Source organism: Elephantulus edwardii, unplaced genomic scaffold (genome assembly GCF_000299155.1).
Source record: "Elephantulus edwardii isolate Elephantulus edwardi_28Jun2011 unplaced genomic scaffold, EleEdw1.0 scaffold00174, whole genome shotgun sequence".
Lineage (NCBI taxonomy): Eukaryota > Metazoa > Chordata > Mammalia > Macroscelidea > Macroscelididae > Elephantulus > Elephantulus edwardii.
This window is the reverse complement of record NW_006399924.1, coordinates 1418000-1441776: the sequence shown is the minus strand read 5'-3', so window position 1 is coordinate 1441776 and position 23777 is coordinate 1418000. Positions and strand designations below refer to the sequence as shown.

General features: G+C 41.9%; 1 protein-coding gene across 2 annotated transcripts in view; it reads right to left on the bottom strand.

Annotated features, from left to right (window-relative positions):
• The window catches only part of TSPAN2 (tetraspanin 2), a 70153-nt gene that overhangs the window by 20892 nt on the left and 25484 nt on the right, over window positions 1-23777 (bottom strand). For both annotated transcript variants that reach the window (XM_006895678.1, XM_006895679.1), the window contains exons 3-5: window positions 5385-5482; window positions 3364-3438; window positions 996-1094 (exon numbers count right to left, since the gene is read on the bottom strand). In XM_006895678.1, the coding sequence (XP_006895740.1) occupies window positions 996-1094; window positions 3364-3438; window positions 5385-5482 (272 nt within the window). The remainder of the gene's footprint in view (window positions 1-995; window positions 1095-3363; window positions 3439-5384; window positions 5483-23777) is intronic.

Here is a 23777-nt window from a genome sequence, read left to right as displayed (position 1 = left end):
AACCTGGGGAACTCTGAGGCACTCTGAGGCCTCCACCCATGGCATGTTCCCACAGAATGTTAGAGAAGAAGGGAGTATGGCTATCACAGACGGATCTATATATTACAAAGCAGGCAGCTGAGTGAGTATCAGGGAGGCAAATTAACTAGCTCAAGGTCACACCTGTTAAATGGCAGCACTACCACTAGAAATGCTCTTTTCTGACTTGAAGGCACCGTTGTTTCTGTTATACCACAATGCTATCTTAGAGAAGTGGTTATGGTTATTTGTCAAAGACAGAAACTGATAGCAGATATTTTGCTTTGATATGGGGTTTTTCTTACTTATGAAACCGAATATACACTTGAAAGGAATCCCTGACCAAATTGAGTTAATGACTTTTCTTTCACCCAAAGTTGCACATGCTTTTTTCCCTGTTTGAAACCAAGTTTACTGACTTTGAAATTCAAAGCTATGGCTGGGGGTGAGGAGCAGAGACTGTGGTCTGATACCGGCTGTGCTCAGTACAAGAGGGAGGGTGGGGTTAATCCATCTTGTTAAGATAGTCAATGACTGATCTATATTTCTTCTTCCTTCTCTTTTTTTTAAGCTTCATTATACCTAATTTCTTGGAGCCATTTGCTTTTTCTAAAATCTATAAAATAGTCTCCCTGAATGCATATAGAATAACTGCTCAAAATAAATCTCATGTACAAATTTTGTAGAGGTTTGATTGTTTTGAGCATATTTACTTAGGATGCTATCTCTTGTTTACACTCTTTTATCTGTTGAGGGCACGCATCCTAACTTCCTCTTGTGACCTCTCTGTGCTGGACTCCCTTCCCCAGCTCCTGTGCCTAATGCATCTTAGAGCTCTGCTAAGGGCTGCAATGTGACATGCTGCTTGACTGGACTGAATTTCATTTTATTCTTTATGAAGGTGATGACAGAAAACTTGTCTCATACATAATCTTTAGAAGAGGATGTGATTTTAAGAAAGAATTGCAACTACTCACTGTTCTGTGAAAGGTAATGAGAGTCGCATTTCCTTTTCCCTTATCTTTAAGGTAATCATTATAAGCTTCTTCGTACATGCTCTGGACGTGCCGTATAGCCTAAAAACAAAACAAAAATAGCAAGGGGGGATGAGTGAAAAAGAAATTTTGAATGTTTTACTTCGTCAAGAAACACCTCATTTTTACATTCTTTAAAAATACTGTCTTTCTATGTGTTTATCTGTATTTTAAGGTCATACTGCATATTCGAAAGAATCTACAAGAAACAAAGATGTTTTTGTGGCCAAGAGAATAGACTGGTAAGACTGTACTCTCCGGAACTAGAAAACTTTCCTAAGAATGGAGGTCCCCAAATTCAACCCAGCATTTCTTCTTCAGGTGATTCTTCCAGCCAGCCAAGTGTGTGTACTGAGTGCTATTGGTACTTTACAGGTTAAAATACCCATGTTCATTCATGACATGGTTAAAAGGTAGTCAGCACTAAGGAAACATGTTCCCACATTTAAATAGCATACAAAGCTTATGAAATACTTCTTTATAATGTCAAGGTCTTTCACCCCCATATCCATGAAGATCTCAAGGAAAAGTCATAAAATCCATTCTATATGTAGTTAAATTTAAATGAACTTATGAATATAACTAGTTAATTTAGAAAAATTCAAAAGGAGGAGGCATTTACTTATTCTATAATTTTACCAATTTTTAAACTGTGTCTTTTTACCACTAATCTAAAATGAATTCATAAACATAATATTGATGATACAGGAATCAATTTGAAATACGGTAAACTTAAGATTCTGGGTTTCCCGGGGAGCTCTGCGGGCCTGGTGGCAAGAAGCTGTGCTGCAATCCAAAAGGCTTGAGGTTCAAATCCACCAGAAACTCTGCTGGAGAAGGAAGGGCAATCTCTTCCTGTGAGAGTCTGATTCAATTCAATGGTACATGAAATGGGGGGGGGGGGAGGGAAAGATTCTATGCTTCTTCACTTTCTATTTCATTTCTCTCCTTTCCAGTCCATTTTACTCATCCAAGAAGGCTACTTATATTGATTGATTCTTCTAATAAACTATGCCTATAACTTCTATTTAAAACAAGCTTGGAAGCAGGAGTAGCATCCATTTCCGTAATAGCTTGTCTCTAGAAACCCTATGAACCTTGAGAAAGGATGAAAGTTATACTGGTGCCCAGGTCTTTCATTTATAGGGTCTCTATGAGTTGCCTCCGACTCGACGGCACTTAACAACAACAACGACAGCACAGAAAGAGATAAGTTGGCCTAATGGACAGAAAGTCATGCTCCCAAGCCACAGGTGGGTGACTCTAATCCGCAGCCCTCAGGCCTGCCTTTGCTTGTTTTTGGTGAAAAATTCTTCTAGGTCGTATAACCCTGGTATGTCCACTTGCTGTTACAGAGGTAACTCGTGCTTGCTGTGAAGCTGAACACTGTGACACTGATGTGTCAAATGTGAGAATGGTTACCCATGGTAGACAGTGTTTGGTGGAGCTCCCGATTAAAACAAACTTGGAAGCAGGAGTGGCATCCACTTCCATAATATCTTCTCTCTGGAAACCCTATGAACCTCGAGAAAGGACGAAAGTTAAACCGGTGCCCAGGTCTTTCCTTCATAGGATCGCTATGAGTTGCCTCTGACTCGACGGCACTTAACAACAACAACAACCACATACCTTCTATAACTATAACTATGAACTACAACCATACCTTCTGCATACCTACCATTCAGACACCAAACTTAAATCACCTAACACATAACAGGTCAGGCTTTATTCTTTGAGGATACAGAATATAGTCTGTCTAGGTCGACTTTTAAGGACAAATACTAGTCTAATAAGGGATGAGTGTGTATGTTCTCTCCCATATCTCTTCCAAGTCTCCAATCTAATCCCTACTACTATTTCAAACTGGGCTTAGTCTTGAACCATCTGTTGTTGTATATTGTCAGTTGGAAACAATCCATAGGTCACTGTCAGAAGTTTTGCAGAGGCAGTAATAGCATGGGAGGAGATTGCTTATCTTTATCCAGTGGAGCACCTGGTGGATTTAAAACCTGTACCTTTGCACTGGCAGCAAAATTCCTTCTCACTAAGCCACTTTAAATCTTAAATTAGAGATACTTGGTTTTGGGAGATCATTGATCCTTTTATGAATTCAGTGAAAACTATGAAGCTCTCCCCAGAAATGAGCATGAACATGCACACTCGCAGATATTACAGTCCTTCCGGTCAAGAAATTTTGCTCAAGTTATAATTTAGTGGTTATTTTGTTTCTTAATACTACTGTCGCTATTGATATGACATATCTGTCATTACAAAGAGTATACAGAAAATATTTTAGGTCACTTTTACTTACTACACCCTTGCCTATAAATGCAAACACTCCAGTGGTCACTTCAGCAGCAAATATCACCAGTAGACAGGTGAAAAACTGTAGAAGAGAGAAAACATACAGATTATTAATTTGCTATCTTTTCAATTCACTTAGGCTTTCTGATTCTAGTTCCACTCGAAAAATGTTAAGCATAAGTTGTTAGCATGAAATGATCCACAAAGAGCATTTGCCTCCTCAGTCCTCTTTACATAACAACTGAGTTACTTTCTTGTTCTTTCATTCATCTACACATTCATTTGTTTTCTCATTTAGCAATTGTTTACTCAGCAGCTGCTCTGTGTCAAGTACTATTCTTGGTGTTGGGGTACAACAGTGAACAAGGTAAGATCCCAACATTTCTGCTATCAGGGACCCTACCTCTGAGGAAGTGGTAACTATCTGTGAGAAGTAAAGCAATTAAAAAAAGAGAATGAATGATAATTTCAGATGTTGTTGTTATTGTTATGTGCGATCAAGTTGACTCTGACTCATCGTGATCCTATACAAAACGTCTCTGAACCCTACTCTATCCTGAGCCAATTTCATCTTCACTGACACACCTACCCTCATTACCCCAGTCACTGAGTCAATCCATCTCATTCAGGGCCTTCCTCTCTTGTGCTGTTCCTCCACCCTTAGCAATCTCCAATTTTCTACATTCATACTTCTCACATTCCACATTCTAATCACGAGGGTCTATTTGCAAAATCCCCACACCTCTAACAGTGCTTGGCACCTATGAGCTTGATAAATATTTGTTGAACAAATAAAGTTCTATTTTGTGGTTGTTTTGTGCCATCAGGCCAGAACACTCACAGCTAACCCTCCAGTGAGTTTTCAGAGCTGTAAATCGCATGGGAGGAGACTGCCCATCTTTGTTGGGTGGAGCAGCCAGTGAATTCAAACCACAGGCCTTAGGGTTGACAGTGCAGTTCCTAATCAGTAGGCCACCAGAGCTCCCTTAGATTTTGTTAAGAAATATTCAGTAAGGTCAGGCAGTCAGAGTGACTGGTGGGTGTGGGCTTGTAGAGGACTGCATGGTCCAGGAGGTCCAGATAGAAGTCTTTGGAGGGAGGTGGCTGCCCCTTTCGGGACAGAAACAAAGAAGGCCCTCAGTTCAGGTCTCCTGGGTTTTACTATGGTCAGACTAAATTCAGTGCTAATCAAAACAGAGGGGTACTCAGCAACATGGGAAAGAGAAAAAGAATGGCAGTTGGGCTGAGGAAATGAGTAAGAAATATCATGTCACAAGAAATCAGAATAAGCTGCCCCCAGTTGGAAAATCCTAAGATTGCAGCAAGCACTGAGAGGCTGCCTAATAAGACCGCTGTTCTCATTCTCCTGGGAGAAGTACAAACCTTCTTCTTTTCTTGTCCCTCTTCTTTATTCTTGTCTCTTCTTTGGCCACATTAGAAGGGTAGCAGTTGTTTGAAAAGATTTGATTTTTCAAAGAAAACAGTGGCTGATCATTAAAACAAGCCACAAGAGGGATGTTTGGTTAAGTTATTGATCTCAAACAGAAGTGTCTTTCTTGTAGATAACAGCACCTCACCAGCTACAGGAATCTTTCAGCTTCTTCAACCATTGTGAAATGCTGTTTGGTCAATTATGACTCTCAGTGACCCTGTAGGGCAGAACAGAATTGTCCTAAAGGGTGTCCAAAGCTGTAATATGTCAAGAAGCAGACAACCACCCTTTGAGCAACTGATTGGTTCACACTGTAGCAAACAGTTTCATTAGCAGCCAAGCACAATCATAATAACCACTTACAATTCTTAGGCACTTTCCCTCCCTAAATATTTTCTCACTGATGACTCATTTATCTTCACACTTTCTACATCAGACCAGGGCAAAGATAATATTATTCATATGCAAGATATGGAGAAACTGAGATGTAGGGATAGGGAGTTGCCAGCATCTCAGTGAGTCTGTGGAGAAGCTGAGGTTAGAGGCTGGACCCCTTCTGGTTGAATCCCAACCTCCCACCCCCAGAAGCCACTTACCGATCCGAGCACACACTGTGACTCTCGCATGGCTCCACAGCACCCGAAGAACCCCACTGCCATCATCAGGGCCCCGGCTCCAACCAGCACATACAGCCCTGTGGGAAGAGGTCAGAGGAGATGCTGCAGACACTGAGGCTGGCTGAGGAAGCGGCACTGGCTCCCCTTGTGCCTGACAGCACCTCCAGCCTTCTGCACAGCCTGCCTCAAGATTTCAAACACTTGATGGCATTTCAATGAGAATGACGTAGTGGCTAAGAACACTTACTGAATGCTTGTTAAGCATGTATACATACTAGCTAGCTTAACCTAAGAGGTAGGGTCTAATGTTAGCCTCATTTCACAAAGAAAAGCAAGGATTCCAGAGGTGAAGAAAATGGCTCAAGGTTACACAAGTAGTAAATGATGGGGCCAGGATTGGAAACCATGGCTGGCTGGCTGGCTGATTCCCAAGCCTCATCTCTCTATTGTTGTGATTACTGCCTATCTGCTTTCAAGTTAAGATTCCTATATATTCTTGTCCTCTCTCCCTGGAGACAAGAATCTTACTATTATCACGTGAAGTGGATGCATTTGAATCCTGGGATGATTATGAGATAGGATCTATCTGGGGGACAAGTCATGACTTAAACTGAAACCTGCTTCCCATAGACTTCTGGCTGTTCTATCTTTTGAGAGGTTATGATGGCAAAAGGAGGGAAAAGAGCCAAAGGTCTCCCCAGGTACAGAGGGAGAAGCATGGACTATGTGCAACAGAGACAGGTGTTTGGTTCAGGTCACAACAGGGGGTTACATATTTGTGGTGTCAAGGATTTATTGTTTAAAATGGCTTTCTTAGCTATTAACTTTTACTTTGCCACAGGCATGGGCAGGATCATACATAAAGGACGTGTTAGTCTATCCACAAGGGGATTGGCTAGTGTCACCATTAAACTGAGTGGGTTAAGCAGAAGAAATTGGGAATCTCAGCAGCAGCATAGAAGCAGCAGAGACTCTAGCACATATCCTTCAGGGCCAAAGATCCCTGTGCTGCTAAGACTGGGGCCTGCAGTAGAAGTAGTAGCAGCAGCAGCAGCAGGAGTGGAGAACCAGAGACTGGACATGAGACAGAGCTGATCTTGAGACTGCTAAGCCACAGAACCAGATCTTAGAGTCTTTGCCCAAGCTTGTTGGAGGACTAGGGGGATGTGTCCTAATTGGCAAGACTAAGAGGGCTTTTTAACACTGGCCTAGAGCCACTAGGTTGAAGAGTTCAGGGCCTATAAGCATAATTCAGAAACTGTCCTGACCGAGAAATTGTATTCTTGTTGGCATCCTGAGTTATAACTTCCCTAATAAACCCAATAATTTTGAGTGTGGTTCAGTATGGCCTACGTAGTTATTGAAATGGATTTCAGACCCAGGTGAACAGTTGCTGTTGGAATTAGTAGAAAGTAGTGAGGGAGCATGAAAGGCATATCTGACCTTATGGGGGTTAGCTCTGTACTCTGGATGTTGTTGATGGGGACTGTTCTCCTTTGTGGAACTAGTAAAGGCCAGACTCAACCATCACCATACCATTCTTGCTCTTTTTACAATATTACAACCTTCTAGTCAATGACAGAGGGACCTCTGGTGGCTTAGTAGTAAACAATTGGGCTGCCAATGCAAAAGTTTTGTATTGTTGTTGTGTATTATTAAGCTGGAACCAATCCATAGTTGACCCTCCAGTAAGTTTTCAGAGGCAATAAATCACATAGAAGATTGGCCATCTTTCTCCTGTGGAGCAGCTGGTAGATTTGAACACCTGCCTTTGTGATGGCAGTATAGCTCTTTACCTCTAAGCCACTGCCCCATGGGAGAAAGATAAGCAATCTCCTCCTGTGCAACTTATTGCTTCTGAAAATCCGTCGGAGGGTCAGCTAGCTATGTATTAGTTCAGACTCAAAGGTTCACAACAACAGCCCATGAACGCAGCTCATCATCATCTCATTTCCAAACAAGTGGGAACTGACTTATAGCTAACCCTCTACTAGGTTTTATCCTGAGGAACCATTGGTGGATTCCAACTACCAGAGAGCAGTGGCCTTTGGGTTAGCAGTGTAACATCTATAGACGAGGCCACCAGAGCACCCTAGTGAAGGAAGCAGACGAGCTAGTATATACTGAATATTATTATTAGAACACAATACAAGTTATATTTATTGAGAGCTTATTTTATCCTAGTACTATCTTAAAACCACCTAGCATATATTTGTTAATTTAATCTTTAAGATCAACCAATAAAGTGTTTTTATTGCTGTTAGGTGATAGCATGTTGATTATAATAGTTACCCGGTAAACAAAGAATAAAACCCTGTTTTATCTTGTGCCATATGTACAATCTCTGCTGTGCTTAAGCTCATTACTGCAGTTACTGTGTCAATCTATCTAACTGAAGGCTTCCTCTTTTTCACTGACCCTCTACTTTCCCAAGCATGGTATCCTTTTTCAAGGACTGGTCCCTCCTGACAGTAGGTCCAACGTATGTGAGATGAGGTCTCACAATCCTTCCTTCTAAGGAGCACGCTGATAGCATTTCACCTATGACAGACCTGTTTGTTATTTTGGTTGTTGTGTGGTGCCATCAAGTCATTCAACACTCTGCCCACTCCTCAAAGTCTTCTGAATCCAGTTTGAGTTCAGAACATAGTACCAATAAAATATGTACTATTATAAACTCCCTTTTATAGATTAGGAAGGGCAATCTCCTCTATGTGATTAACTGCCTCTGAAAACCTGCCGGAGGGTCAGCTATAGGTCAGTTCCAACATGACAGTACATAACAACAACAACAACAACAACAACAATGCAACGAATAATTAAGCAATTTGCCTAGACACTGAGCTAATGCAAGGAAGACCTGATAGTGATGAAAAGAATCCATTTAACTTTAACCTTTGCTACAGCAGCTCATGATCTTGACTTTATTCTGCTCCTCTAGCAACATTACAACAAACGTGTTGCCTTGACTTTCAGAGTAACCCTATAGGCAGAATAGGACTGCCCCCTGGGATTTCCAAGGCTATAAATCTATATATAAACAGGCACCTTCACTTGTCTTCGGTGGAGCAGCTGGTGGATTCATAGCAGTTAATCACTTAACCACTGTGCCACCAGAATTCCTTCTAGTAACATTAATTCAAACCAAACCAAATACATTGCTGTCAAGTAGATTTTGGTTCATAGAGATCCTGTAGGATTCCTTGTGTTCCCAATGTTGTAGTCTTTCATGAAAGTCAACTGCAACCTCTGCCTTTGTTGGAGTGCCAGGTTTGAACCCCTGCCCTTTTGGTTGGTAGCAAAATACTTAACCCCATGTCAGCAGGGCTCCTTATAGCAACATTAGTGAAGTTTGTTTAGGTTTCACACACTTAGTTTACTTATTTCACACACTACCTAAGGCAAGATTCATGGAACTGTTTTTTCACAAAGAAATAAGAGGTCACAATTGTTCTTGTTCTGAGAGCAACAAAACTAAGCCATTTTCTATTTCCTTTTCTGATCCTGAGATAAGTTAGGACACAATATGGGACCTGGCACTTGACATACTGCAAAGAATGCTAGTTTGTTTCTTAGGCCCTTTTGCATTTTATTTCTCTGAGTCACCTGGACACCACTCCCATTCCCTGGAGAGGGTGGGGACCTCAGATCCCACCTCTGCGGGGAAACACTGCAGCAAGGCCCTACGGGTGCCTCCAGGGGCTCCGCTGGGCTTCTACACGTGGTCAGTGGGCAGATCTGCTCACTGACACAGACAAAGCTGGCAGGTGAGGCTGCTGGTCTTCGAGCACAGCTGAGGCCTACCATCACAGGAGTGCCACAGGCAAGACTGCTGGGATACCTGCCCCGCTGAGGCCTGGCTTCCTAGGAGTCTCATTCAGGGAAAGGGTTGCTATTCTGGCTCTGCCACTTCCTCCCTTTTCCTTTTCTTGGAAAAAAAACAAAACAAAAAACAAACAAACCTTCATAAGGAATTGATGTGGTCATGAGAAAGATAACATCATATAAAACATCCTACTACTATTTGTCCCCACTGTCTAAAAACTACATTAACTTATTTCCTTTCAAAAACATTTTCATATTCTTTCACTTTTATCATCTCCAAGCCTTTTTGATAAGTAAGAGCAACTGTTTCTGCTTACAAACTGCATTCAGAGAGGCAAAATGACCCTAGGCAAGAACCACAGTCTGGAGCTCTGGTCCTCGTTACACAAGCCTTCAATAAGACCACCAGGCCAAAGAGGACTGGAGGGCAGCAGCAACAGCACATCAATCAGCAGCCACCCAGAATGGCTCAGGTGTCACCACCTAATTGTATCAATTTCCTGCTTAAACTGTTCATGGCCTCCCCACTGCTACAAGATATAGTCTACACATCTCACAGAAAGTCACAGCTTTGTGTTACTCCAGAGACCAGTGTCCCCTTCCTTCAGTCATATGGGAATTCATGACCATCTGAACATGGTCTGCTATTTTCTATTTTGTTCCTTTCAGGTTCTCATATTTCTTTCTCTGTAATTGTCAGGCATTCCTTAGGTAGTACAAATATGTAAGCATTTGACAACTTACACTAATATAGTCAAATGCCTTTGCATAGTGAATAAAGGAAAGTAAACCTCACTGGTATTCTCTGCTTTCAGCCAAGATCTATCTCATATCAGCAATGATATCCCTCATGCCATGGCCTCTTCTGAATCCAGCTTGAATATCTGATGGTTCCCTGTCAAGGTACTGCTTCAACTGTTTTTGAAAAATCTTCAGCAGATTTTATTTGAATGTGATATTAATGATTCCTCTCTTTTATTTTTGCTTTTCTGTTCATCCCTTTACTTTTATATTCAAAAGTATTTGGATCATAAAAAAAATGTCTAACATTGAAAAGAATGGGAATACTAGAACAAGTATTTTTATGTGACACCTATACCTAGACCAAGAAGCAGTTGTCCAAACAGAGCAAGGGAAAACTGCACTGTTTAAAAATCAGAAAATGTGTGCATCAGAGTTTTATTATTTCTTTATTCAATCTATACGCTGAGAAAAACATTCAAGAAGCTGGACTATATAAAGAAGAATTGGGCATCAGGACTGGACTCAAGGAAGACTCATGCCCAGTCTACATTATGCAGATAACACAACTTTACTTGCAGAAAATGAAGAGGACTGGAAGCACTTGCTGCAGAAGATCAATAATGGTTACATTTCAACATCAAGAAAATAAAATCTTTACCACAGAACCAATAGGCAATATCATGACAGATGGAAAAAAAGATTAAAGTTGTTAATGATTTAATTTTACTTAGATCCACCATCAACATCCACGGGAGTAGCCATAAAGAAATAAAAATACGTGTTGTGCTGGAAAATCTGCTGTCAAGGACCTCTTCACAGTGCCAAGGAGCAATGATGTCTGTTTAAAAACTAAGGTGTGTCTGATTCAATCCATGATCTTTTCAATTGCTTCCTGTGCATCTGAAAGTTGAACAATAAGTAAGTATGACAGAAGAACTGAAGCCTCTAAATTGTGATGCTGGTGAACAGTACTAAACGTCCCAAGGACTGCCAAAAGAACAAACAAGTCTATCTTGGAGGAAGTATAAGTAGGTTGCTTCTTAGAAGTAATGGTAAAACTTCTTATCATATACTTTGATCATGTTGTCAGGAGGGGCTAGTCCTTGAGGAAAGACATCGTGCTGGGAAAGGACACTGAAAGAGAGGGAGATTCTCATGATGGGTGGACACAGTGACTGTAACAATGGGCTCGAGCATGGCAGAAATGGGAGGCTGGCGCAGAATTCTGCAAAGTTCAAATCTATGGCTCATAGGTTGCTATGAGTCATAGTGGACTGAGGGCACAAAACAACAACAACATCTGATAGGTGTGGAGATATGTTTCTGAAAAGTCACAGCCTTGAAAACCTTCTGTAGTACAATTCTATCTTCAACACACAAGGTTGTCTGACTGGTTTGGCTTTCCGGTAGATGATAACTCTACAAGCAAATCTTATTCATCCCATCTGGAATATACTCAGCACAAGGCAGAATTCTTACGGCCTGGCTCGCATCACCCACTTTTGCTTAGGATTGTGAGCTGAAAATACATCCATGAACACCCAGGAAGTAGCCACAGAGCGGAATTGAAAGGCTAGGGAAGAGTTCTCCTAAGGGCAAGGTAAATGAGGATGACGCTTTTGTCGCTGAGTTACTGTGTTAGTTGCCACTGAGTCGATTTAAACTCATGATGACCAAAGGAAGCAACGACTGGTCCTGGGCCATCTTCACTGTTGTTGGTATGTTTGAGCCCATTTGTGACAGCTCTTCTGTGGTGTCTTGCAATCTATGTATACTACCCACTGCTGCCAAGTCAATTCCGACTCATGTCAACCCTCAATGAAGTTTCAGAGGCGGTCAATTTTTTTGGAAGGAGACTGCTCTCTTTTGTTCCATGGAGCAGCTTGTAGATTTGAACTGCTGACCTTTTGTTTGGCAGCACAATGTGTATCACACTCACCACCAGAGCTCTTCCAGCCTACGAGGCTTGTTTCCAGCACTATGATAGCCAATCTCCTGCTGTGATCTGTAATTTTTAGAAGCAGACTTTTCTTGTTAATCTTAGTCTGGAAGTTCCCTGGAAACCTGTTTATCATGGGAAACCATGCTGGGATGTTAAATACTAAAGGGATGGCGTCCAGCATCGTAGTAACACACAAGCCATCAAAGCATGGTAACTGGCAGAAGAGCTGTGGGTGGTGGTGTTACACCTTGAGAAAAGCAGATTTGACTGGAACACTCTGTATATCTGAACGCCGTCTGTAGCTCCCAAGGGGACTTTGTCTTTTTCATGGTCTGGTCCTCCAAAAATAGCTGTTGAACAAACAAATTAATTTACAGCTGCATTTTAATTCCAAAATTGTTTCCTGAGAAGGTCTGGAATACAGGAAAGAATGACGCCTCTGGGCCAGCTGGGGCTCAGTGGATGAGGCACAGGCATCTGAGGAGGACAGAGGTGCTTCCTCTTGGGAATAAATGTGCTTAGTTCTTCAGGCAGCCTTTGCTCACAGCCCTCCAGAGATGAGCGCTCCCAGAAAAATCTGCTTCTTTGTAACAATATCCCATTTGGAGGTTCCATAGCCCAGAGCTCAAAGCAAATGCACCCAGAAACTGACTGACAACTTTAACTCTTTTTTTTTCCAGTATTGACCCCAAGAACATGGACAGATATTATAAATACACACACACCAAGCAGTAACAAGTGTTTGTTGTTGTGTGCTGTCAAGTCACCTGTGACTCACAGTGACCCTGTGTACAACAACCCTAAACCCTGCTCTATTCTGTGCCAATCTTATTGTCTCTGATATACCTACTGCCATTACTCTAGTCACTGAATCAATCTGTTCCTCCACCCTCTCCAATGACTGGTTCTGCCTTGCAACATGTCCAAAGTACGCTAGTCGAAGCTTCAGAATCCTTGCCTCCAAGGAGCAGCCCAGCTTCACTCTCTCCAGGATGAACTTGTTAGTCCTCTTAGAAGTCAAAGGTATATTCAGTACTCTTCCCCAGCATCACAGCTCAAAGGCATCAATTCTGCTTCTATCATCCTTAGTCATTGCCTAGCTTTCTGATGCATAGCAAGTAATTGTAAAGACCATGGCCTGTATCAGGCGCACCTTAGTCTCCAGACTGACATTGCTGCTCTTCAGTACCTTGGAGAGGTCTCTGACAGCAGACTTTCCCAATGCAATTGTCTTTTAATTTCCTGGCTGTTGGTACCAAGGGTGTTGATTTTAGAGCCAAGCAAACTGAAGCAGTTAACAATCTCAATCTCTTCACCATCTATCATGATGCTGCCAATCATCACTCATTTTTTTAAAAAAAATTATTTTGTTGCTAAGAATATATGATTAAACAATTTCTATTTCCATTTGTTCTTCTTGTTATGTACCACTGAGTTGGAACTGGCCCATAGCTGACCCTCCAGCAGGTTTTCAGAGACATTTAATTGCATAGGAGGAGATTGTCCATTTTTCTCCCATGGAGCAACTGGTGGATCTGAACTGAATGCTTTCAGATTGCCGATAAAACTCTTTACCATTAGGCAACCATAGGTCTGAAAACTTTAATACCTCTTTACAACATACTTCTGTCATTGTGATGCTCATGTGTGGGCCTCAACTCAGTCCAATCCCAAAGTAGCACTGCTTGTTGGGGCTGACCGGAAAACCAACAGAAATTCAACAAACAGGAAAATAGCTTGGGCCTAATTTATATTTGCAAATCCAACTGTAAAGTTCTGCACATTTGAAGGCACCCTGTTGTCAGGGGACTTTATCATTTTTATGGTCTGGGCTGAAAAAAACTATAGCTGTTGAATCAGGTTAATTTACAATTACGTTTCAATTCTAAGATTGTTTCTGGGGAGCCCTCTGTCCTCCACAGCAACTTGTGTGACAAACATATGACCTAGTTCCGAAATCCCTCATGCTTTCTGAGTTGTAGTCCCCTTGAAATGAAAAAGAGAATATTCTTTGAAATTGTAATGTAATCATTAAAAATCTAGGCCTTGCAATGCCAATGGCAACTCAACCAATAAGAGCTTTTGCTGGGACAGCTTCTTTTGCAGGTTTTGGATACTTCTTTTTAAGTCAGGAACATCATTTTAGTTAACACAGACATAAGAGAACTGCCTCTTAAGAGCTTTGTCTTCACAAAAATGTATTTTTAATTGTCTTATAACTTCTGTTTTGTTTCTTTAAATTTTATTTTATAGTGGTTTACTTACAAAGTTTGTACACATTGTTTTTCACACAAGATCTTTCCCTTTTCCTTTACTCACCCCTCCCTCCACCCATCAAATTGTGTGACCCTGTGATTAAGGCTCCTCCCTCCTTGGATCTTCATACTTGTTCTACAATAATGATCTTTTACAGTATGTGTCTTTATGAGACTAAGTGAGTTCCCTTAGCACAGTGCTCTCCAGTCCCTCCCATGCTAGGTAGTAATTTACAAAATCATTGTTTCTGCATGCTGTATAACAAACTCATTTGTAAACGGCCCCATTCCCTTTCATCCTGAGAGCGCAATTCTTCATCACTGAACCACCAGATGGGTCTTTTGCAAGGTCTCGGCGTGGCCCCATCCCCTTTAGAGACTCGGTGCTGGTATGGCCATTAGCTGTAATGGTTTTTTGGTAGCAGATGGCTTTACTTAACCTGCTAGTGACTATTTTTCGTTCAAAAACATTTTCTTTCCCTGCAATTCTCCTTCCTTCCCAGATACTCCTGAAAGCACACAATTAATGTGTATCTGCAATGCTGGGTGAGACTAAGTTTATGGAAAAGGGATGGGCTTCGGTTCCCTCTAAAAATCAGAAACAGCTATTGAAAACTATTAGGCACTGTTCTAAGTGCTTAACACGTATTAAGCCACAACATCATTCAGTACTAGTAGTGATATCCACTACTTGCTGGTGCCAGCCTGCTTTGTGGGATTTTGTAATGTGCATTTGACATATATCAGCTCAAGAACATGCTGGCTGAGAAGTCTCAATGCTATAGTCTCTCATTCTAAGTGGCATTTAAATTCCTTTATCTTTTCTTCCTGTATCATCATATGCAATAATGATTTCATAGGCTGAGTCTTTCCTTAGAAGACCCTAAATTACAGTTTTAGAGCTAATATTTATTGAGGGCTTACTACATAACAGGTATTATGTTTATTTAAGTTCACGTGTTTGGGCATCCAACACAACAAGTTCAAGTATTAATGTATCTAATAAACTAATCATATAAAGTAGATGAGAGGCATCTAGGTTCTGTAGAATCCCTGGCTTTCCATGCAGGAGATCTTGGTTCAGTTTCAGCTAACGTACTTTATGCATAACTACCACTCATCAGCGGAGGTTTGTGTGTTGCTATAATGTGGAACAGTGGAGGCTCTAGATTACGATGGATTAGGAAGAAAGGCCTGGATGTCTACTTCCAAAAAAATCAGCCAATGAGAAACCTGTGGCTCACTGCAGTCCAATCTGTATTTGACCATGCAGATGGCACAGGACTGAGCAATGTTTTGTTCCACTGTGACTGAGGTCACCAGGAGACGGCGCCAACTCTACCACAGCTAAAAACAACAGCAGGGAGAGGTGACCTGTACTAACAGTCATTTTTCAGAGATGAGAAAAGTGAGACATAGAGAAACTGATTAATTTACCTGATGACAGTACAACTAGTGAGGGCTATTCCACAGCTCTACTTCCAATGAGACTTCAGAAGAAAGGTAACTCTTCATCAGAAATCCATTGATTTTGCAATTTTATATCAGTAGGAGGACAGTAGCATTCTTTTTCCTTGCTCTTGACAAAAATGTTTGCAAAGTTTTGAAGTGGTAATCTCTGGGTTTTCTCCTGAAAGTGTAAGTTTGGGAGCTGGAAGTCCAAGTTTGTCAACCTTAGCTTTAGGTAACCTCTCTTATTCTTCAGTTTGCTTATGAGCAATATGGAAATAATTCTCTCCTCTACTTTCTTGTAAAATGCTTTGTAGAAGTTGTCTCAATAATGTAAGCTAGCCAGCCACCATGACTCTCAGGTACAACTGAAAACCAAGTAGTAAAATATACATATAATATATAAATATATATTAAATAATATCTATCTGGATGTTAAAGAATAAATAATTAGAGATATAAATAAATAAGAAATATAAATATATAAAATATATATTACCAGTGAGTCAGTCTTTATAAAGGAAGTCAGCCTCTAAAACACTCAGCAGGGTAAGTGTTTCCTGACACAGCACCTCCAAGCTAGGCTCTGGGACTCTGAATTCAGCAGGGAGAGTCAGCTGCAGTCAGCTGTGATCCTGGAGAGCCAAGTGGCTCCTGTTTGTGTGGGCAACCCTTTCACGGAGAAAACCTGCTAATATCCTCCGCTCACAGACATGACTTCATGTGCTCAAGCATGCACTGTCTCTCCAGCTTTCCACAGCTGAGAGGACGGTTTCTCACTCTGCACTCCTAGAAAGAAGGCCCCTTGGGGCATCTCTCCCCCCAAGAGACAGCCCTAGAGATGAGGACTCAGGGAAGCAGGTTGGTGAATCTGGAAAACTCTGTGGCTTTCTTCTAGGAGTTACTGCAACAGACTAAAAGTCAGAGGGTCTTGGAAACATCAAATTGCCCAAACCTTCATGCCTGCCAGCTCTGCCCTTGCCAGGGTTCTCCTTTCTGCACAATAGCAAGCAGGAGTCACAGAGACCCTGGATCAGCCTCTGGATCTTGGGCTGAATTCAGAGGTCCTTCAAGAAGAGGCGGCAGTCAGTCTGACTACACTCTCCCTGTCCTCGCTTCCCACAACCCTCTACAGGTGGACTGTCCCACCCTACCCCGGGATCTAAGGCTCCTCTGGCTCTGAAGTCAAGCTTGGATATTTATCAAGGAAGGGAATATCTCTCCATCACCAAGGTGGAAGAACCAAAGACTCCAGAAAGGAATAACTTGTTTTAGAAAGTTTGTCAGCTGCCCGAGGGGCAATGAGCTAGATAACATGGCTTCTGAGAGCCCTCTCAGTGGGATTCTCAGCTGTGAGGCCTTGGTTTTTTTTGAGCCACTTCAATGTGCCAAGCTCTTTCACACACACTCTTTAGCAACAGACTGATAAGAGCTTAATGGGCTGATGGCTCTGGAACTGATTCTGAAAAGAAAATACTAACACACATTAGTGAACTGTGCCCTGTGGCATGAAGTGAGATTTTCCAAAAAACAGGGGCCTGCTTCCCTTTTAGAAACGGGGCCTGCCTTCTCTATGACTTCACTCTGTTTGTTATGCAAGTCCATAAATGGTATCCCAGTATAGTTCTCATCTCATTTTATTGTTAGCTAGTAGGTACCAAACTGGTTTGGAAAAGCAAAAGCATTTATTGGGAAATAAATGCCACTTTCTACAAACATATATACTTATACTTTTATTCACGTTGTATGAAATACTTGAAGTAGATGAAAAGTCCCTAACCTCACCGGAGTTTCTCCTGCTGTTAGTACACAACAAAAATGAGGGTGATGATGGTAAAGGAAATAGGGTACATTCAGGCCCAGCTGTCAGCAGACCTGGCTAAGTACCAACACCACTGCTGAGGGGCTGGGAAACCATCATTGTCTGGCAGCCCCTGTTGTTAACCCTTTGAAATGAAGTTTCCCTATTTTGCCTGATGCTAGGTTCTATGATAAACCACTTCCCCAGACTTTGCACAGTGACCACAAGCAGCTTATCCACCAGCTTCTCCAGGACTGACTTGGAGAGAGGATGTGGCTGAGGAAGAAGAGTGAAGGGGATGGTAAATCCACATCCACGCACCAGACCAGCAAAAACAAGCAGAAAGGCATCAGATCATGCTATGTGGACTGGTGTTTGTCTCTATCCATAACCCACTTCCTCTTTTTCTCTACTGGAGAAATGAATGTATCTCCTCTATTCTCAATCCATGTGATATGAATGGAGATGAAAGCCCCAATGTAGGCACATCACCCAGGCTCAAGTCAATAGGTCAATCCAAAGAGACTGGCTCCAGTGACTGGTTCAAGGATGGTGTGGAAAGCAATGCCAACAAGAAGACAGGCTTAGTGACACTATGCTCTTCTGCTGGGATTACTTCAGAGGAGGTAGTAGAGCCCCTGGCAGTCATTTTGTCATGTAGAGAGAAAAAAACCTGTCCAAGAACAGACGCAGGGAAACAGAACCAAGAGATGACTACAAACTGGATTCATCTGAGTCCTTGAAATCAATACTAATACAGAGCTTTTCAGTTAGAGAAACTATTAATTTTTTACCCCCTCAAGTAAGCTTGAGTCAGGTTTCCACGATTTGCACGTATGTGTCCTGACAGATAAGCCCATACAGGTCTAAGCCAAAAACAACTCCTCGATCTCAGACAGGGCATGCTGTTTTGCATTGGATTAGAACATGGAATCAGCGATATTTGCACAGAGCTAGTTCACCTGGGCAATGTCCTCCAAATGTGATTTGCTGTTTCTGAAAACTAGCTGGAGAGTCAGCTAGGGGTCCATTCCAACTCACAGGTACACAACCACCACAACGGTTCACCTTCGTATTCAACCCAGGACTCTCTTAAATTGATGGACACCCTCAGCTGATTTTCGCTTTATTTATGGTTAAGTCTCTAGGTGGCACAAATGGCTAAGCTCTCAGCCCCTAACTGAGAAGCGGGAAGGTCAAACGCATCCAGAACAGCCTTGGAAGAAAGACTTAGAGGTCTGCCTATGAAAGGTCACAGCCATGGCCATAGAGCACAGTTACTGTACTCTGATAAACGTTACATCTTAATGTAAAGGAGTTCTTTCATCTGTAAAAGGCTGTTCCATGGTTTTGATTTATCAAATAATTTAAAAATAATTTATTATACTGAACTCAACTCTATACCTGTGATACAGATTTCATATCTAGATTTCTACAGCTGTATTCTTAGTTATCTAGTGTTGCTATACTAGAAATACCACAAATGAGCTGCTTCAGCAATCAGAAATTTCTCTTTTCAAGGTTAATAAGGCTTAAATTCAGGGTGCTGGCTGTAAGGGCGGGCTCTGGGGGGGGGGGATCCTTGTCTCTGCCAGCTTCTTATCCTGGCTCCATGGTGATCAGCATCAGTCTTTCCTCATTTGTGCATACATGTCTCTCTGTCTAACCTGTTCTTTTTATAGCTCAAAAAGGATTGGTTTAAAACCCTGACATAGCCTCATTAACATAACAAAGAAACCCTATTCCCAAATGGAATTACATTCCCAAATACCAGCTCAATTCAGCTCATTGCAATCAAAGCTGACTTACCGCTGACCCTCCAGCGGGTTTTCAGAGGCTGTAAATCATACATAGGACGATTGTCCATCTTCTATAGAGCAGCTGGTGGATTCAAAACAAGTGTCTTTGGACTGGCTGTGCACCTCCCCACCCATTTAGTATTTACAACACATATTTGTGTGTGGGCTTGGGGGGGGTGGGGGTCACAATTCAATCCATAACAATTCAATCCTCATGCCCTGCTTGGTCTCTGGAGCAACACAGCCAAAGGCAGTTTCCTGGGCCTGGCTTCCGTCCTCAGCTGCCCTCAACTACCCCACTTCACTGATTAGGAGTCACCTTAATTCTGTAACTCCGGTTTCTGTCTCAAAATCATCAATCATTACTTCTTTATGGCTTTACTTGGTCCATTGCTGTTTTTTTTTCCTGTCATTCTGACTTCTTCGCTCCTGGGTTTAATTGTTGTTGTTAACGTGCTGTGGATTCAGCTCTGACTCATAATAACCCTATGCACAATAGAGTCAAACCCTACTTGACTCTGGGAACTGCCTAAAATATCAGGTTACTAACAGACAGATCGGCAGTTCAAATCCACCAGCTACTCCATATGAGAGAAAGATGGTTTGTCAGGCTCCTCTCAGAAAGATTTACAGTTTAAGAAACCAGATGAAAGGCCACTGTGAGTTTTAACGGATTCAAGAGCAGTAGGCGTGGTTGGGGTTTTAATTAGTCTTTCTGTCCTTCTTCCTATCCCAATAATGTTTCTTTTCTCTCTGTCTTTTTCTGCACAATTCCTATGAGAGAAAGTCTAGCCATGCTTGCTTCTAAGAAGTATTGTGGCTATACTTCTTCTGAGACAGATTGTCAGAGTCAAATACATATTATCACTGAGAGGAGACAGACGCTATTAAACAAGTTATACATGACCCAGATGCCATGGACTTTTTACATGATTGTTCTTCATTACTGTTGAAAAATGGATAGTTCAGGCTCAGGAAAACACTTCTCCACTTTATACAGATCTAAATCCCTCAGACTTGGTGATGACACGGGATCTGAGGCAGTTACTTTTGGCTAAACAACTTAAAAGAAAATACACCTGATCTGGGTGGTAGTTTCCATTCTAACTAAGGTGGATTTCTCCCTTTTAACTTCAGGAGACAAATGTAATGTTTTATTCTCTGGAAAATGCTGGTAGTCACCCTGAGGGACAATAGATACATAAGGTCCCAGGACAAACCTAATAGTATAACTAGGAGGAGAGAGAATGCTAATAGGCAATATGTGGGAATTTTGAGAGTCAAAGGTTTCCACCAGCAGATTTGGATTGATCTGTGCTAGGACATCAAGTCATTATAAACATCAGAGCAAGGAGAGCCAATAGGGATCAACCCCTAGCATCAGCTGTCAGTCTCTGGGCATAAGTGGACCAAGAGACTTCCCTAAAAATACCTTCAACAATTAGTCACATTTGCCACGGGCAAAGGAAAAGACAGTGGCTGGCTGTAATGTATTTGCCAGTCCGATAAAGGGACATGAATAAGCCCAGTCTACACAAACCGTGATATCAAGGCCACATCCATGTGCCCTTTCATCTTAATGCTAACACTTTTAATTCTATGCATATGTCTGTTCCACATGCTTATGATTGTTGCCTGCTCTTTCAATTTAATATTACTTCTACATATGTCCGGAGAGGCAAAAGTTCCCCAAACTGGAAGAGTTAAACCTTTGCTGTGGTTAATTCATCACGAACTGTGTTGTGTTGTGTCTTTGCTAAAAGTGAATAGGAAATCACAGTGAACGGCTTGAATTGAGCAGCTCCCAGAATATCAGTGAGATAAAGGAAGCATCTTTCTCTTGTCTGCACTTCTGCATGATCCCAGAGTCCCTAGAGCCCAAGAGGCATAAAAGTGGCTCACTAGCTCCTGGAGAGAGTACAGGACAGAGCAAGGCTCAGCTTTGTCCTGACACTCAGGGCCTGCCCTGGGACAGGAGAATGCGTCTGAAAAGGCTTTCAGAATCTGTCAGGCAAGGAATTCCTCAAGGAGGAGTATGCTAAGTGTGTATGCATGTGCGAGCTTTTGGATGAAAGGATGTGTGGCATGTGGAAATTGCATGGATGGAAAAGAGCATTTCAGCATTAAGTACTATGGCAGATTCCTCTGCTGCTTCCGTGTAACAAAACTCCAACTTTGTTCAAGTGTCAGAAAATCTCTGGGAGCCTGGGCCCTGCTCCAGGTTTAGGGATGACCCTCTATTAGCTAGAGAGAGTGAGTCTCTTCTTGACCATGATTGGTTTAGGCAAGAACACACAATATAACTCTGGCCAATAAGCTGCAAGGGCAAGTCTGTGGTGGAATTCTAAGAAAGGATTCATTCACTACTAAAAATGGCCTCCTGGGGTAAAACTTCTTATTTTGTCCTTTGGATGTGGTGGTATTAGGATGTGATGCTTGGGGCTGTTGCAGCTGTTTTGTATTAATGAGGGAACAAACCTAAGACTATATATTGAGGATGGCAATGTAGGAAGAAGGAAAGAGCAAGAATTATTGAGGACTTTGTCCATGAACTAATTCTGGAAATTCTATACCTCCGGTTACTCTTTTTCAAACAATTCTCATCAACTTTGAGATGTAGAGTGGCTTTATATGATAGAATTTCTAAAGTCAGGGTGAATCTTTTATGGTCTATCATAGCAAAACTGAAAGTACTTTCTTTTTCCTTTTCTGCTTTTTGTTGTTATGTACGGAAGAGTCAGAACCAACCCCTAACTGACTCAACAGTGGATTTTCAAAGGCAGTAAATAACACAGGAGGAGACTGACCATCTTGCTCCTGCAAACCAGCTGGTGGATTTGAACTACATACTTTTGTGTTGGCAGTGCAATTCATTACCACCAAGCCATGTGTTTTACAGTGAATTGCATTAAGATCTGGTAAAATGTGAAATATCTCAATTGTTAAGTACCTGTTAGAGGGGTTTCTATCACTTTTCTCTGAAAGTATTCCACCTGACAGAAGTGCTCTCCTCGTGGTAGAGAATGGTGTGGAAAGAGCCCTGGAACAGCAGGTCACTGGCTTGGGGAACCCTGCATGTGGATGGCCACCTCTCTGTGTGGGGCTGGGCTCTAATCTAGTCATCTGCACAGGGCCTGCCTGCACAGGTCCTTCAAGCACAGAGGTCACCACAAGTAACTGAAGAGAGGGCAGCACAGGAGGGAGAGAGAGACAATTTGGCCCCACACAATGCAGAAGTCCACAGGTCTAGGCTAAGACCTTACAGCTGGCATTGATCTTAAAACAGCAGATCAGACAAGGTATCACATATAGTAACAATGGTCTTAGACTTTTTGACATCTGTAGTCCAGGCTCACTTAGCTGGAGAATGAGAAAAGGCTATAAGGAGAGAGAGCGGGACAGATAAAATAAAAGCCAAACCAAACCAGTCACTGTCAAGTTGATGTTGACCCATGGTGACCCCACATGTAGAACTGTGGTCTGCTAGGTTTTCAAAGGCTGCTTTAGCAGAATCTAGACCTTTGATGAAGGAAGCAAAAAATCATTGCAAAGACAGAGGAGGAAGAAAAGACCTAGATGGATGTCAGAAGAGACTTTGAATATTGCACTAAAACACAGAGAAGCCTTAGCAAAGGGAAGGAATCAGGAAGTTAAGCACCTAAGGAGAAGATTTCAAAGGGCAGCTCAGGAAGACAAGGGAAAGCATTATAATGAAATGTGCAAAGAGCTGGAGTTGCAGAAGCAAGAGGGACAAATTCACTTGGAATTTCTTAAGCTGAAAGAACTGAAGAATAAATTCAAGCCTTGAGTTGCAATACTGAAAGATGCTATGTGCAGAATATTGAATGATCCAGGAAGCAGTAAATGGTGGAAGGAGTACACAGAGTCACTAATATAAAAAATAATTGGCTGATACAGAAGAATGTCATGAAACAATGTATGATCCAGAGCCAATGGTGATGAAAGAGAAAATTCAAGCTGCTCTGAAGGAATGGCAAAAACAAGACCCCAGGAATTGATGAAATACCAATTGACATATTTCAACAGACAGATGGCTTCCTGATTCAGTCCATAGTCTTTGCAATTACTTGTTATGCATCAGAGAGCTGGACAATGACTAAGGTTGACAGAAGAAGAATTGATGCCTTTGAGTCATGGTGCTGGAGCAGAGTATTAAACATACCATGGACTGCCAAAAGAACATATAGGTTTATCCTGAAAAGGGTGAAACCACGCTGTTTCTTGCAGTCAAGGATTTTGAAGCTTCATCTCACATACTCTGGCCATGTGGCCAGGGGAGACCAGTCCTTAGAGAAGGACATCATGGTTGGAAGGGTGGAAGAACAGCGCAGGAAAGGAAGATCCCAGATGAGATGGATTGATACAGTGACTGGGTTAATGGGGGTTGGTATGTTGGAGACAGTGAGACTGGCTCAGGATAGAGCAGGGTTCAGAACGGTTGTCCATATGAGTCACTATGAGTTGCAGGCAATTCAATGGCATATAACAACAACAACAAGAAGAATTTTTTTCCAAGGCATCTTTGGATAGATTCAA